Source organism: Hetaerina americana, unplaced genomic scaffold (genome assembly GCF_022747635.1).
Source record: "Hetaerina americana unplaced genomic scaffold, ioHetAmer1.1.p SCAF_3, whole genome shotgun sequence".
Taxonomy (NCBI): Eukaryota; Metazoa; Arthropoda; class Insecta; order Odonata; family Calopterygidae; genus Hetaerina; species Hetaerina americana.
Genome location: NW_027286874.1, coordinates 3,961,827 through 3,980,004, shown reverse-complemented (window position 1 = coordinate 3,980,004; position 18,178 = coordinate 3,961,827). Strand labels below are relative to the sequence as shown.

The window sequence follows — 18,178 nt, the reverse complement described above, 5'->3', positions numbered from 1 at the left end:
GAGGGTGTAAGGAGACCGGTCTGGCGTGAGAGAGGATGCGGTTTAGGGGCGGGAGGGAGGGAGGCGGGAGAGGGGACTGGCAGTAATTGAAATGTGGCCGCAAGGGAAACGAGATGGGGAAGGACGGCCGTAGACTAACAAAGAGATGAAAGTTATCGGGACACGCACATTCTAATTTTAATTATTAGAAGGGGAAGTAATAGATGAGGTGGCGCGTTGTGATACAATATTGGTAAATAAATAACAGCTACTCTTTAGAGTAAGCAATTCTATTGCGCAAATAGAAAGCGTACACATCGCCTAGAAAAATAATGTTGACAACGGCAATCATTTGATAAAAATTTAGACTTCAATAACACCACGGGGCTAAATAATATTTTTTCGTTTCCAAATCGCTTCTGATAAAGCCCTTCATGTGGCTTAACATTCAACTATCAGAATACTGCGACCGAGTCAATAGTTCAGAAAATCATCTTAACGCAAACACTAGGAGAAAAGGATTCGTATTATCCCTGAACGATCAAATATAATTTCACAAGTAGAATTAGGAAACGATAATACTTCGAGTCCAGGTAAAAAGTACCCTCCCATCCTTAAATAATGCGGATTCCAAAATAGGCATAGGCAATAGTAACTGTGCAGATTTTGCGACGTTGCCTAAAGCAAAACCATCGTAGCACCTGGGAATATTTACTATTCACGAGCTCGTGTGATATCTGGCAAAATTATAGCACGAAATAATGAACTTCCCCGGACGTCCAACCCTTGGGTCCATTGGTGTCCGTATTTCACCCATTCGCGGCGCCCGTTGAGGAAAAGACGTCACCGCGAGACTCCCGAGGCAGGACTCACTGCAAACTTCGATCTTTCTCTCCGGGCGAGTGCCTGCCATTACGAAACGAACCATCGGCAGGAGTCCATGCGCACAAAGGGAGCGGCGGAAATCGGCTTAAAACAAGAAATGCAGGGAACCGGTACGAGGCTTTCGTACTAAACGAATTTCGAGCTAAAGAGTGCCCGAAGCGATCCGACGGAAGTGAGTTCAGCGGAGAGGAATGCAGGGAAATCGGCGAGGAAATGTCACCATATTTGCGAAGGGGTGAAAGAGATGAGGAAGGAGCCTTCAAAATATTCCCTGGGTTGAAACCGGAAAATTTCCATGTCGTCAAGAGCATCGATGATATTCTGAGCAGAATAGTACAAGTATAAATCCTACCCACGAAGAAATATCTACCCATGGGAAAAAACATAACTATTGAAATTAAAGAAAAACAGTAGGCGAAAACACCATAGTATTAGCTTTAACCTCGCGGAGCAACAGGCATGACTACGAATACCTGTGACATTGTGTGGATGCATGGTATTTCCTCATAACATCTTGTTCCTTTTAAGTCCCCAAAATTTCGAAGTGTAAGAGGACGCCTCGGTAGCTTCACCGTATAAACACTCGGCCGCACTCACCTTAACAGGGATCCGGGTTCGAATCCCTGTTAAGGCAAACGATTTTAACACTTTGAAATTGTTACATTGCACTGCGCATTAGCATATGAACCCGATAAAAGTTAATGTCGCGACATCTCTCGCAGTTTCTATGGATTCATTGAAAAAACATTTAATCAAAACCTATAGATCATGGAGACCTCTGGATGTGGCACTGCCAGCCTTAACAGCAGAAAGAAAATAATACCTCAAGAAATGGAGATGTCAACATTATTCAGGCCAAACATGAAAATTGAATGGTATGCTAAAAAACTGATGCAGCAGGCCTTAGAAGGGTGGGTGAAAAAACGGGTGCATTAAAAAATTTAAAATTGATAAAGCATTATTAGTACAGCGTGCACACAGTACGGCACAATTTTTGAAGATTACGAGAGGAGAGGGGAACATATGGTTGTGAAGAGAATAATGCTGGAAGACACCGGACGAGGTATTAGCAATTGGAAATGCCAAAATCTAAGAGAGAGCTGAGTCAATTCTAGGAATAATGACAGGTGCTGAAGATTTATTTGCCGGAGAATGGTATTCTGCGTCGTATCGCTGACTGTTTCGCTCGTTTAGTCCAGCGCCTTAAGTTGCCTAACTCCTCCATTGAAAGCTGTCAATAGGAGTGAAAGAATCTAAGCTGGCAAATTTCGTAGCTCACGGCCGTAGGCTCATGGAAAAGGCCGGCGTTAATGGTGGAAACGTGACAACTTGATTACAGCACACACAGACGTAATATGTTACGCCGACAACGAACGAACTCTACCCCGGCGGAGGCAATGATCATTCGGTTAATGAGTGTCGATACATTGATATAACTGTGTATCGCCCGGAGTTTGTATACATAGATCCCGGCAGGACCGCAGAAAATAAATTACGCGTCTATCGCCGCACGCGAAATCTCTGCCGCGGCGCTTCCGCTTCCCTCGCTGGGCGTCTTCCCGCGCATATTTTGCAGGCAAAATCGCGACGCTGCACGCGCGCGGCGCTACAAGAAGTCCCCCCGAAGGTCGCAGCACTTCGGTGGGCCAGCCCAGATGGTCACGGAATGGATTGTTCCCTTGGCGTGATCAGCCGCCGCTGCAAGGACAAGCACCCTTTCGCTGCCCTCCTCGCCGCCGCCGAGGGAGGGAAGGACGAGGATGGGCGTCGGTGGTGGCGACACCTCCGCGGCGTGGGCCGCAAACCTGTTCCCTTCGCCGCCTCTTCCTCGAAAGGAGAGCGTGCTCGGAATTGCGGCCCGCGGTGGGGGCGAGAGCGGCCCGGAGGGCGACTCTTGTCGAGTCGCTCGCTCTGTGTATTCCGAGAATTTCGGGGGCGATCGGAGGTGATGGGAGGCAATTTTCGTGCGTGGAAAACAGAGGCAGACGAGGACGGAAACGAGAGGATGGCGGGAGCCTCAAGTTCTCTTTCGCCCGACGTTAACGACGGCTGTAACAGGAAACAATAACGTAGAACTTAACACACCACATGCAAAGTCCTTCAGACTGCCATAAAAATGCACCGATTGATTGCGTTGGGTAGTGCGAGGTGGCACGCAATGAGGGAGATTTTGAGGTACCGCCAGATTCGAAAGGAAGTCTTTTCAAAACCAAGTTTTGTGCAGCCAAAATTATAGGACCAACAAGAAATGGGAGAAAAAGGGACGACGAAACACTAACTACGGAAAAATTACTTAAGTACAGAAGACAACATAGGTTTTCTACACTGAGGCTTCAGGTCAAATACCCAAGGGAGAAAGAGTATGGATATTTATAAATCTACAACATGTGTTGACAAATAGGAGAGAGCTGATGGCAATGAATCTGGGTGGAGGGACAAAGGAAAGCTCACAATATAGAGCTTAAACTATAAGAAGGGTCGTAGGAGTGTATGATTCGGAAACATTGCTTTTGGTTGATGAGAATGAGTGCTGATGAAAGGCATCTGAGACGTACGTGTGGGTGCGGAGAAATTTTGTTCCTTAGAGTCGAGTAAAAACAAGCAAGTGTGAGACTGCATTAAAAAGAAACTATGAAGTTGTATGAGGAAAATAGAAAAAGCGAGCGGAGAAAACGTCGAAGGTATTTGCGGAATCCCCAAGGCTGCAATAGAAGGGAGGGCGGCGCGGTTGGATGTGTGCGAGGAAGACGGGAGGCCGGGGCTTGGAAATCCGGGATGCCATGAGGGGCTGTGCAAATTGTCAGGAGCCAAAGGAGGCAACTGAACAGAAAGAAAAGTGATTTGCACTGTTTATAAATTCCTCCCGTCCCCTATTTTGTTTTCAGGGACTGCCAAAACTCATCTCTTCATTGAGAGCGTTCTCTATGCGCTCAATGTAGGCCCCTTTTCCGTGTGTCTTGGGAGGTTATTTGCCGCCGCGGCCCGAAACAATCTCCTGACAGACCGTCCCGTTCCCCCCCTCAGCTATAAAGATGGGCAGGAGATAAAAAAGAAAATTGGAACGTGGCTCCAAGCTTGTAAAGACCGAGCATATCTAATCTGCAAGGTAGACCACCTGTACTGGTAGTTTTGGAGATCTCCGTTTCGATAGGGAGGTGGTAGAAGAGAAGAGAACGCAAGCAACGAGTGGCCCTCGACAATCTGTGCACTCAACTGGAATCGTCTATCATTACTTAGATGCTCCTATGTGAATATCTCTAACGGTAAGAAAGATGAAGAGAGGGGATGTGGGGGGATCTCGGCAAGATCACTTTCCTCCCGCGGCGACCGTGCAAAGGGCAACCACTTTTGTCTCGGCCTCGCGAGACTGACGGAGGCGAACCGGCCACATTCGTGGAAGTTAATGGCGAAGCCGGACTCGATGCCAGCGAAAGTTGGCAGCCGCCGTTAGGACACCAGAGATTATGACACGCGTCATGTTTATAAGAAGCAAATCATAGTGTCCACCCACACTATTACGCAAATTCGCCAACGTAAACAATTTCCTTGCCGCGAATTATTTCGTATATCTCCCAGACGGATGTTCAGACAGACTTCTCACGAGAGCGTTGATATATTTCCGATGCAACATCGTTTCGCAAGACTTAGTCCTAACTTCCTACATCGATAGCGCTTTTAAAGTGGTGCCCAGAACGGCTTTCCGCCGTGCCTCGACGACAGAAAATGGGATTGTGCACGTATTCATGGAGTCCTCGGGCCCCTCCCGGTTTTCCAGCCAAATAGTTCCAACTCCTCATAAATTATCTTTTTTGTATTCTGCTTCACTCAAAAACGACACAAATGTAAGCCGTCTAGTACATCAGAGTAGACGATTAGAAAATGAGTACCAAAAAAACTTGCTTAAGATTATAAGTGAATATGAAAGATTATGGGGAATTACATCCGGTTGAATGCACGCTCTTCGTAATACATTAAGTTCCACATCGTCTGGCAATTTCAAACGAAAGAAATACGAAGATATATTCGCACACTTCACATTGTATGTGTCGTCATACCTAGAATGGGATACTTTTAATGCTTTGGAAGAACGCATGCGCATTAACAGTGCAAAATTTGTGTTTCGCAACAATAGCTAATCAAAAGAGGGTGAATTCAAATTACTGTTCTCTCAAAAAATAAGAGTTTGGGCTTCAGTGGATTTCTCGGTTATGGTTCTTCCTCGCGGCTTTTAATGGTTTAATAGCTCTAATAAGATTCTGAGTGCGGCGACTTCAAAGCCTACGTACACTATCGACTGCCACAAATATTGCCGTTTTCCGGTCCCCTCCCAGCAAGAACATGAAAACACAAACAATATCCTCTTCCAAGTAAAAAACGTAACTCCTTTGATCTCATCTCTACATCATTTTTTATACTTACTAAAACATGTGAGTCCATTACTTGTTTATAAGGATACCACTCTTTCATGCACTGCAATGAACTTCGTATTACCATTATTGCAGTGAGCAACTTCTCTTCCCATTTCCCACGCCAATAATGTCAGCTACCATCTTCGAAAGCCTATTACCATTTTATATCGGCATGACATTTTTTATGGACAATAATAATGATTCCACTCAACGTTTTATGCAGTAGAGGATATGCATATCCTCTACTGCTCAGCGACCTTTTTTATCTGCTCATCTTTCAAACTAATATATATATATATTTCGAAGGTTAACTTTTCTTATGTTCAATGATATTGATATTATCTGGAACATACGTATAAAAAATGGATTTCAGTACGCCATTAAAACTGTATAATGAGTATAATTAAATGTATTATTTTTATTAATTTTCTAGACGATTATGAAAAAACATAAGTCAAAATTCCAAATGGTTTGGGATTCCCTGTGGTTCTCCCAAGATCGTACGAACATATTAAAAATCCGCATGGTGTTTTACAAAACGGGGAAGTTTATTATTAGTAAAGAGAGAATCCACAACATATTACCATCGTGGGCAATATAGTGGCTAATCAATGGCGAAATCAGGCTGTCTGGCGCCTACAGTTGTCAATTTGACATTTTCGATTGCAATTAGTCCGCTGAATAAGACTTCAAATCTTCTTACTTGGCTCCTTTCTTGAATTACAATCCAGACTTAAGATTCGCACCATGCGATCAAAACTCACAAAGCTCTGATACGGCGTGGAAATTGATACCAAAGACATGACAGTTCACCACTTTTATTCAATGAAAACTTACATTGCAACAATTTCAGAGCATAAAAATCATTCGCCATAGTCAAGGCGAATGATTTTTACACTGAAATTCTTCAAATGTAATGTACACTTAGCGAATGAATCCATTTAAAGTTACTGTCGCGACATCTCCTTGGAATCTCCATTTTCTTGGAATTTGTCAGTGAAAACGGTTTAAATAGCACGCCACCGAGGATCATCAATCGAAAAGATTCTTCGAGGTTTCAAAAATGGGTACCTTACCGTTAAGGTATTAAGAAATTCACAGCGAAGCTTTTGGGACACCCTTCTGCTGTGCCGGTCAGACTCGACGACGACGACGACTTACCATTCATTAGTAGTTCGCGCGGAGCAGCCGGTGAATTCGCAAGCACTAAGGATGGGGACGGGGGAGTGAGAGATAGTGGAGGGAGACGATTTGACCCCTTAAGCGTACACCTGAATCATCGAAAGCAGTTATATTAAATCATCGACGCAAAAGACCGACTAGCTCAGGTCATCACACCATTCGCCCGCGAAGCAGAATGCAGCAAGTCGCCGGAGTGGCAGGCCGCCCGGAAAAATATCGGTCGTTGATGTCTCCGCAAAACAACACTCGACGAAAGCACTTAACGATGTCAAACTCGTGTAATCCTAACATCTTGTATTAACAAACTTCATACTTTGCACTCTTGCGAATATATTCTTCGATTTTTACCAAACATTATTCGCAAGCTTTCTGCATTTTCTCTCGTTTATTCTACCTGAAAGATAGTTAAATGGTATTAACCGAACGATTACAAATTTCCGTCTCGAATGCGACAAAACCTTCACTCGGCGACGTGCATCGATGAGGTAGTGGTGATGGACAAGTTGCAAATTCAGTTTTGAGGGACCCAGATGGTTTCAATACACAGGACTTTGCGCGGCTAAAGGGATTCCTGTCACGATCGGTCCCATCCCAAGGTCTATTCACCTCCGTAATATGAATGTACAAGAACAGCGTAATTTGCAATGAGATACGTCAGGTACATGTGGGACGAATCCTAAAAACTTCTCTCGAAGACTGCCCCTTTTACGATTTGGAAAGCTACCTGTATGATGCCGCGGTCACCTCATCCACGAATTAATTCTTCCATTAGCGTGTCCCAAGTTCCCTAGATATATTACCTACAAAGACGTAACGTAAAAAGTTAAGTGCCGTTCAAGTGCTTGGCTGAATATATTCCAACCGAAACTTCTATAAAATAGCGCCAAAGCACAAGTCTGGAATGAACTTTTCATCACAATACACCTTCACTACAACTACTAAATGATTAAAAAAATCTTGAGTTCATCGGTACATCGTCACGTCTTTTGGAGTGAAGTCAGGTTTTTCGTGATCACAGTCGGCAATTATTCCGACACATGAAATAACTAACTAAAGAATCCTTACACAGATGCCCAATTGAGAATTCTAAGATGTACTGTAGACGTAATTCGTCGAATATTACGGGGGAAATAAGGAGGATGGTCTAGATTGTTTCCTCGTTGAAATTAATTAGTCATTTAATTCTCGAAGCAACCAAGACATGGAAAAGTAAGCGTTTCATTTCAATTCAATCTCGAGGTACTTCTCACACAAAGAGCCTCTCTCCCGGCACTCTATACATTGAAATGAGAGTAATGAGGGCTTCGAGTGGTAAGTAGCCCGACAGTGGTATATTAACTCAAAAAATTAAAAAAACAATGATTGCATCAGAGGAAAACAATGATCGAAGAATTACTTCGCATGTAATAATAAATTATTCAAAATGACATTTTCCCAAAATTTGCAGCTAACTTGAGGAGATGGCAAGGGAACAAGGCGATATTATTTTGAAGAATGCTGCCAGTAAATATTTGTTCAAGCGGTATTCACTTGGAACTTGAGTGAAATACGAAGTGTTTTTTAGAAAGAGTTTTCATGAGTTATAGAGTATCTGGAGTGATTTGGTGGAATTGAAACATATTAGCAATTAATGGCACTTCCCTCCACTACCCCTACTCCCTTTGCTACCGAATAAAAGTACATATAAAATCACTTATGTAGTCATTCCACGCACAAAGATGTAGTGCATCAAAACCTAGGAGGAAATAAATTTGTCAACCAGTGGAAATTTGCAACTACTTGGTAATTAAAAGCTTTTTATATTTATCAATCATATATCACGCAGAGATTTACCAATCATGCACCATGATTAGGTCATTTTATGTAAGCGATGTGAGCTGAAAGATCTATCACAACCCTTTCAAACAAAACCAAGCGCAAATACTATAACTACTTAAGGCGGAAAAACTGACACTCGATTGGGACCAATCGTCAATTTTGAACAAATTAGCAAGAGAAATTCCTCCTTCCCGGAAAAACTACTCCTTGAAGATTACAAAAATGCCAGGTGGGACAAACATGAATTTATATAAAAATAGTCACGAGGGGAATTCGTATTATTCTCATTATAAACTATTAAAAATTAATTTTATGAATGTATCATCATTCCTGTTATTTCTTTGGAAACCGGACAAAATTGACACTGGCGAGAAAAATATGACTAAAAATAATGGGATGCGGGAAAAAAATTATTGAAATTGAAAAAGAAAAATAATATAGCAGCGAGGCACAAAGAGAAGGCTGTGATACCACGAGAGAGACTACGCAACTACTTAAGGTCGATTATTAGCGGGCGGAACTTCCTTGGCTACCGTGACACGTCACATCATTTGTTCTTTTGCCCTTCAAACAAAGACCCGGCCAACAGCCTTCAACATCCTTCCGAGAGCCACACCGACAATAGAGGGCTTGTCCCTTGACTCCCGAGCCTCGCCTTGCTCGCGTCAACTCTATACAATCTTTGTGTGTGAAAACATGAGGCCCTTTAACGGGTTGGTAGGCGCAGGGACTGTCATGCGCCAACGTCCGCCCAGAGATTATCAGAGATAAATGCTACTAGCACACACGCTCGTTTGTCGTCGGAGCACAGCTTGCATATATCGTGAACTGACAAATACCAACGGAGAATGAGCACCTACGGGTCGGCCCGTGAACTAAGGGACACGATTTTGGAGCCAACGCCCTTACTCAAACCACAGTGTGAATTCTTTGCCTTTTCCTCCGCCCACGTACTCTGTCAGCTTGAGTAACTTAAACTTGAGAATGGCTGTTACGTCATAGTTGGAGCCATGCAGTCGATGCGTATTTCGATCGATCGATTTCGGTGGTTATAAGCATCCAAACCCTGCATTTTTCCATTGAAATGAATTCTTTATCTTAGAAGAAATGATTTTTCCCAATTATTTTCGCAGCTTCTCAGATAACAATTGGTTGTCCATTGTCGATGCAGGTTTCTTAATTGGCCTCTTTTTCGAATTGAAAGACAAAATAATATGTACTGCAACTGGAATTGTGAAACCAAATTCAGGGTCGGGAAATTATTTTTTCTTCAAAACCGCGCTCTGAGGTGGCATCACGCACATATCCCCTTCGCCTTAAGACACTCATTCAAACGACAATGGGCGCTGGACCCCCAACTATTGAGATGAGTAAGTGATGACACCCATTAGTTTTAACGAGACCCATTATGTTTTACGACGTCCATTTTCATACTTGTTACGATTTTCACAATCGCTCCTACGACTATCATTATGATCATTTACCCACGACGAGGATTATGACCAAGGTCTTCCTTGGCGTGCTCATCCAACATGAATTTACCTTCCATGGGATCCCTGATATTGGCTCCTAGTCTTATGACACGCAACACTGACTACGATAGGATATAAATGAGCAATGCCATTAGCTATCAGTACAGCTCACAGAACTTAGGTATTAAAAATCATTATTCTCTGCGCACGTGAATACTTGGGGCACCGGAGGAAAGGGGCATAATGCGCACCCATCATCGCTCGTGAGGCCTTAGGGGGCCTAATGGCAAATGAACGGATGGGTAGCTGAATTCCTGGCAGCGGATGGGCGGAACTTAACGACTATTGGCGACTTCGCCCGGCTGCGCAGGGGGTCACCCGCGGCATCGCCATTCAATTGCTCGCCGCGAGCTGGACTTGCCTATTCGGTGGGAAGCGTTGGACGGAAGTCGCCTCACGAAGTTCAGTCGCGCCAGCAGGGTCCAACCGGTTAGCGGCTTTGCTCTTTCGTGAGACTGCAATAGCACTCGAAGGCGTGACCACATGACTCACGAATTAAATACGCGCGGGTTTCGCTCACGCTTCGACTTTCACTTTCTCGATTTTGACAAGTCGCTAACTGGGCAACAACACACCCGGCGATTTCAAACATTCCACTGAGTATTGCCGGCTGCACACATGCCACGAATCGGTAAATTACGAAAACTTGGGAGAATGCAGAGTATGCATTGTGGTCAATAATACGTCGATTATATTTATTTTTATAACGTTCAAATGTGACATTTGAGTATAAAATAACGCATATCTATCTTGCCTTATCATCCTCTCAAAAAGGAGGCGACAGAATGCATTCTGCATGAATAAATCGAAATCAATTCACATATAAATGATTCCACCAAATGGTATCTACACTCATTCCTCCGAAGCTCACGCCATTCTTTTCCTCCGTCTTATTCGTAAACTACGTACCTAATGATCACGCACTCTTAATAACAGTTGTCATCCATATACCGATATTGGGTATGGATTTCAATGCAAATTTAAAGAAAATACGATAAGAACGGAGTTGACAAATTAGTTTAAAGAGTACTGCAGTGCAGAAAAAAATTTTCTAGGAATAGCAGAACGCCGATGGAGATTCGACGAGCAAGCAATGAGCATGAGCGCTTATTGTTTCATGTATATGGGATTTCCAGCTTCACTTGAAGAAATATGAGAAAATATTCAAAATGAGATTTATTTAACTCGACATAGATTAATACATTTTCTAACTAGATGTGCAGGAGTGGCTGATTCCCCAATTTTACTGCACAGCATTTCTACTTCAGTGTAGCTATCACATGCCGTAATTACATTGCCAAAAACATTGAATGATATAAAAAAACCCCTACGGAGCACAGATTCTCAGAGCCACTACTATTAACGAAGTTCTACTGAGGCGGAAAAGTGCCATTAAATTAAGCCTCATGAATGAAGAATCAATTATTCCATCTAAAAAAACAAAATGGGCAAAACTAAGATTCCAAGAAGCGGCATGACTTTTAATATAACAGATGTATAGGAGGTCATCTGCCGCATGTTCCTACAATTCCTGAATGTCTTGATACTTGCCGTATTATGTTACCGTGAATTTGCATAATTCTTCACAAATGCCAAAATTTAATCAAAACCCTAGACTAATAATTATGCTCTTATCTCCTCTGGATGGCCATGGATGTGTATCCCGTCTTTGACAATCGTTTCAAATATTTTCCTGAAAAAAGTCCAGACGAGCGTTGAAGTCTCCCGCAATACACGCAAGTACTAATCCAAGTGAGGACCGATACCCTGCTGCTCGGCCGTTGCGATCACTTCCGAGGATCGAACCCGAATCCCATCATCTCGAATGACGTATGCGCTGCCAATTCCGCGGTAGTGGAGATGACGAGACGAAATCCCGACCACGGCCGTATTGTATAAATGGTAATTCGTTTCCTCGAGCAAGAAAAACACTGGCAGCATGGAGAATTTTTTATATGAACAACAGACTCCGCGCAAACAAACGCAAGCACCCGGAAGTTGTTCAGATGCCGAATTAATTCAAGGAGAGGATACGCGCGGCGATTGGCATCTGCAAAGAAAATCAGGAAAACACAGTGCGTCATACCATTTGATTGCTGAACGTTTCCTTAAGTTCAACGCCAAGTTAAGGTGATATCAAATGATTAATCTCAATGTTGTCGCTTGATTAGCAGAAATATTCGGGAGAGAGGAGATTATTACGATTAATTGGGAAAAATATATAATTTGGATAGAAAATCATTTTTCGCCTATAAAATCCATCAAAGTAAAAATTAATATTAAGCGCTAAATTAATGTGAACATTCTATTATACCGTAACATAGAGAGTTGTAAATAATCTTCCGAATTTTTTCCCACATGTGCCAAATAGAATTTGTACCCAAAATAATTAACATCTAATCCTCCTGACCTAATTACATTCCTTTTACCCGCCACCCAATTTACTCTGTTCATAATTACGTCACGTCCTTGCATTCCCTCATCATAACAGAACATCCTTCCTTTCAATTTCAGTTACTGATGATCTGTTCCAACTTGCTACACATAATGGTATTTTTTGTGCGGTAATAGAGAATTTGAAGTATTCGCCTTCTTTATTTCACTAACAAACAAAAATCCTTCATTTACTAGGTACATAAAAGCCAAGATAAATTCTTCACGCAGCCAGTTTTCTTGATTTGCCCAATAGATGGAGTTATACAAGCGTTTTAAGAAATATTGAAATATATTGGCATTAATTACTTCCAAAAATTTGACTGAAAATTGAGCTCAGACTTTACACAAAGCAGTCATTCATAGAAATTAATGGATGAGGAAATAAATTTATGAAGGAATAAAAATATTTCATTAAAAAAAGTTTACCCAAAAAACGGGTAACAGTTGTGTTCGAAAACACGATTCTTATTTAAAATTCAGTGTCGTTTCCAAGTTTTAACAACGAAAAGCCAACCAGATAGTTAAAAACCCAAATTGACGCACCATTTTCGGCGAATGGATTTCATCCAAATTCTGTCAGTTCTCTTCTCAAAGCCATAATTACTTCAAATAAAATTTCACTCTGCTCAGATTAATATACTTGGAGTTGTGAGTCAAAACAATACAAGGCACATACACGCGAACCAAAAGCCATTGGAACTAATCAAAAGAATATCAACGGGCCTAAAACCTTTCATTTCCATTGAAATCGCAAAGTTAATTTTCATTCGTGGTCACAATACTTTCCCCAAAACAAAGTATGGAGAAAGTAAAAGCAGGGGGGAGGGAAAGGAGGAATATGCGAGACTTCCTTTTGACAATGTTGCAGTTCAGAAGATAAACAATCAACCCTCCACTTTTTCCTTACTCCCCAAGTGCCGTCTTCCGGTTACCTTCGCTCTTTGTCCCCAAACCCTACGGATGTCCACTCTTTGGGGTTCTTCACAGAATCCGTATTACATGACAGATAAGATCTTTCCCGTATTTGTTTCCAACACTTCCCTCAGACGCTCTCTCTTCCAAACGTTATTTTCTCCCGTTCCTCATCTCCTTCCGGGTTAAAATTTTTAAAATTGCCAAAATGTTTGGCTTGAATCTGCGATTTGTCTCTGCAAACCCGTCTAGTATAGTGACGATTCGAAGGGCGGCATAAAAGAAATACGGATCAGCAGTGACTTCTGAATGCTTGGGCAAACAAGGCGACAATACTTCAATTTCTTCACTCCGTGCACCAAGCGTGGAGACTAAAGGAGATCGCGCACCACATGGTGAGGCGTTAAGAGGGCAAGGAAATGTTCACAGCCGTCCCACCGTGAACTTAGTTATATTTTATTCCCATTGAAGCTTTGAAATCGTACCTTAAGTAAAAACAAATTACTATGGAAGATCTGTAAAACAGCTCATACCCTTAAATAAAAACCTAAAGACGTCCGAAAGGGGCCAATACAGTAACGGTTCCAAAATAGCGAAAAAATCAAAATAAAATATTGAACTTTGTCTTAAATGGCAGTTTACCTAGTAACCAAATATATACACCTATAAAATAGCTATACCTATTATCCAGATATTAAATGCGTATTTCATGCATATATTCATGAACTTAACATATACAAGCTACATATCACAAAACCTTCTCGTTATTTGAATTCTCATTTTTAAGAAATATTACGCAGTGATCAACCTTGCTTTAGAGAGGAAAGAGAGTCAGTGAATAAAGATTGCTTCGAGGATCGCAGTAAAATTCTCATGACTTGCCAACATTCTGATGAATTTCGGTGACTGGATTAAAACATTTTCCGAAGAACTACGTAAGGAGACTTTTCTTTGCACGGAAAGCATGGCAATTTCCGTAATTTTTTAAAAGGGCCCTCAAGTATCAAGTTCTGTGGAATGGCGTGCGAGGAATTTTTAGCAGGAAAAATGATTCAACCTCCGACGACGAAGAACGCGCCTGCGGACGTTTTATCGTTTGGTTATGTGAGCCCGCACGTCCCACCCTCCAAAGCAGTCTTCCCTCACCCTCAGCTTTCATCTCTCCCCACTCCCAGATAGCAAAGATCGCTTTATGAAATTCGCCGCACCCACTCGGCGCACGCGAAGGGGGGGGAGGGAGGGAGAAGGATGAACGGGGCGGGGGCGGAGGGGTGAGTGAGAGTCCTCGAAGACCGCTACGTCGCCCCGAAGCGATGATATTTTCCTCTCCCGGGTCCTATACAAAGCGGCGGCTGCGGATACCGTCTCCTCCCTCCGCTCAGAGAGCACTTGGCTGCCTGCGCCCACACGCGAGCGGTAGGCGTGCATACGTACGTATGTGCGAACGCCCACCCACAAATGACGAGAGAGAAGGTGACGCACGCACGGGCTCTGCAAATTACACGGGGCTCCACGTCCAAGGGGACGGCCATATGTGAATAAAAGATGCCACGGGAGGCTCTTGGCGGCTGGCACAGATCGACTGTCGTCCCTCGAATGTCAATTCACCATCAAACTTGCATTGGGCAAGCGCGACTTTTTAATAGGGTGGTAGATAACGAATGCGTATGCTGGGAGCACGTACTACATAAAGGAAAATCTGGCCGGACGGGGGAAAACATCACAAGCATAAACAGCACATCAGCACTCGAAAGGAAAACTGTCAGACCGTGTGAGAGCCAACATCCCTTTTCACCTGTCATATGTTTTTTATGAGAGACTGTAAGAGATGCTCTACTCATCCTCACCCACGATGAAACCCCGGGACTCTTCACAAATACGGCGTGACGCGAAAGTATTTTCTTTCAATCCCGGCAACTCCATTTTGAAAATTTAAAAACTCTTTTTACGTCTCAAACATTTCACAAATCGCAAACCTTGCAAGTGAGAGATCTGAACGAACGAAGAGGACTCCCTGGATTTTAAATCCGCTATTGTGAAAGGGAGTATCATCCATTTGAGAAAAGGATGACCACGAAAGGCATACCTAATGCGAGTTCACGGGAAAAAAAGGTGATGAGAGCTCGCTTGCTAATAGAAACGGGAGCTCGGGAAGAAAGGAGGCGAAAGTGGTGAGAGGAGTGACCTCCTCCTCACTTTCCACACGCACTCCCTTAACCCACACCCACCCGCCTATCCTACGCGCCCGCAAGGCTGCTCCTCTCCCGGCCTACTGGGGGGAGGGCCGCCTGCTCCCTCGCCGGGCGCGCCTGAGAAAGACCTCCGGCGACACCCCCCTCTTATCCGAGCACACGACCCTTGTCGCCGATCACGAAGGACGGAGAGCAAAGAGTGGAGCAACAGAGGGAGCATATGGCCCGTAGGAGGGAACCTGCGAGGTTGGAACGGCACCTTCAAGGACCCCGCCGCTGCCTGCCAGTTCTCCGAGAAACTCAGTTCCTACACGGCCTGAATGCTAACTATCCCAACTATCTGTATTCGTTGAACGGAGACCTCCGCGAATTTAAAAGCCTGCGGTGGTCGCCCTTGGACCAAACGGGGACGACATTCCACCTTGTCGACATCAATTTCGTCCCCGGAACGATTCCCCCTTGCCTGGTGCTCTTGACATAGGCAAGAGGCTGACGATGTCACCATTGCAGTGATGGCCAGATGCGATATATCGGTAGAAGGCGTGATAGTTAGCGAAGAAAATATTACAGCCTCTTTAAAAATAGCAACCTAGGGTCCTTGGGAAGAAACCAACGTCGTCCTTCCTCCTTGAGGTAGCCTCGAGAAAAAGAGAGTTCACCCACTCACCAGTGACGCCCACAGGGTACAGCAAATCAGGGCCGGAGCCAGCAGGGCCGTCGACCAGCACCGCCTCCTCCCGCCGACGACGGAGATTCCAACGCCCGTCGCCCACATCTTCCCCCAGTCCGAGTTACAAATCAACACACTCACAAACACACTACCACACAAACACGCGCACAAATGGAACACAATAAGTGGAATCGACACTGGCAGGCGGTCAGAGCAAAACTCTCTTCTCTCGGCGGGCCGGGTTCCCGTCGGCTCTCGCTTCTAGACTGAAAGTCGAGTTTCACGGCGGCGACGAGCGGGGATTCCAGTTGGTGGGACTGGAGAAGGAGCGATCGGGTGGTGGGATGAGGACGTTGCTCAAGAGCCGCGCTACGCCCACTGGACACACATTCCTGCGCCCCGTTTGGCAACGCCGCACCTCCCCCTCCCTTTCGTTCGCGCAGGCGGAGGAGTCGGCGTGGCGCTGGCGTCGCACCACTACCGCCACCTCTTCACTTTCACCCATAACACGCAGCAGGACTATAAACGGGGGGTATCGCGTGCCCCTCCACAGAAAGGTTGTGGGCGGCGTTCAAAATTTTTAACGGCCTTTGCGACCCCAGCGGGGATGTATTACCAGGGCCCCCGCAAAAAAAACTGGCGGCTTACAGCTGCAGGATCTTTCCAGTTAGGTATTTCGTTGTCCTCTTCTAAGAACCTTGGACGTCGTTTTGAGTACATACTTGGGAACCACTCCTCACAACCTTCCAAGGGAATAAGGGGAAAAGAGTAAACAAATATTGGCGTAGAATATTGACTTTTCCAATCTTGGATTCCTTAAGATTCTTCACGTTTCTTGGATAGCACAATATAGGCATATGTACATAAATTTGTCTAGTGACATGAGTTTTTTTAACGGGAAAAACGTTTGATATTGCTTCCCTTAGTAAGCTTACCGAGGGTAAGTATGGTGTAATCTTAAAAGAAGAAGGTATAGCAACCGTAATAGAACAGTAAGGATTCATCCCTAATTATTTTTCTTGACTATCTTCGAATCAAAAGGCATTTCTAGAGAATAAATGAAACCGAATGCGAAGTAAAATGATTATGATGAAAATAATTCTCGGTAAAATTAAGAGTTGGTTTTAGGATTAAGTGCAGTTATGTTCCTAATTATCATTCTTTTGCACAATTATCATAATATGGTCACGAATTTTCTTTGGCCAACAAGTTGTCACCTAGACCGACTCATTAAAGGCAACGTCTATCTAAAGAGTTATTTAATCCCTCGATAAGATGTATTGCTCTCAAACAATGCACAGAGACTAAGAATAGAGTTTTAAGTGCAAGAAAAATTCTAACCCTGATTTAGGTATCTCATTAATTTTCATTGTCGCAGAAAAAATTGCACTTTTCTCATTTAATTGCTTTTCATTTCGATTCAGAATAAGTAATCACAAACTTGTGTATACTACGCTGCGCTGTATTGTTTCGAAACAATGCAAAATAAAATCTTCATCAGTTGTAGGAAACATCTACGTCTCAACCTGTAACCCATTCGGTTGCAGGGTAATATACGGATGGACATGTTGAAGGAAAAATGAATGTACATTGGAGTCTTCTGAGACGTGACAATGGAGAAGAAAGAATAAAACAGGCGGAGAAAACAAATGAAATACAAAGTATGAGGGTAGGAAAATTCGAAGGAGGCAGGAAGATTCGATGCGAAGAGGCAATATGATGTTGAAGACCGTAATCGAGGGTAGAATTACAGATGAACGAGGTAGAGGAAGGATAAATTAGACATTTAAAGTCGAGAATCGAGGTATGAAGAACGATGCACTTTCAAACTGAGTGCGCAGTGATTTACAAGTGTTAAGTTCCATAGAGAATCATGACATTTGTAATTCATTTATCATGTCTCCCTCTGGTTTATGAACTGCCTTTAAAAACAATCACGAAAAGACCCAATGGACAGGATACGAGTCATATTCGGATGGGAATATTTTTAAAGAAATAGCTACAGTCGTTTAAACTTTCCTTGGTAATCTTGCACGCTGCGTCTGCCACTTCCGACAGCTAGTCATCGCCGTAATATTTGCCTTTCGTGATGACCAAAAAATCAAATCGCCTACTTGTCGCGCATAAAACCTCTATTTTAATCTTAGGGAACCCCATAAATTA

The 18,178-nt window shown here is 43.5% G+C and overlaps 1 protein-coding gene across 1 annotated transcript in view; it reads right to left on the bottom strand.

Annotated features, from left to right (window-relative positions):
• Positions 1–16,268, bottom strand: part of LOC139690523 (uncharacterized) — a 65,566-nt gene extending 49,298 nt beyond the window's left edge. Inside the window, exon 1 of the mRNA XM_071587985.1 lies at positions 16,013–16,268. Within this exon, the coding sequence (XP_071444086.1) occupies positions 16,013–16,120 (108 nt within the window). The 5' untranslated portion in view covers positions 16,121–16,268. The remainder of the gene's footprint in view (positions 1–16,012) is intronic.
• Between the last annotated feature and the right edge of the window lie 1,910 nt (positions 16,269–18,178).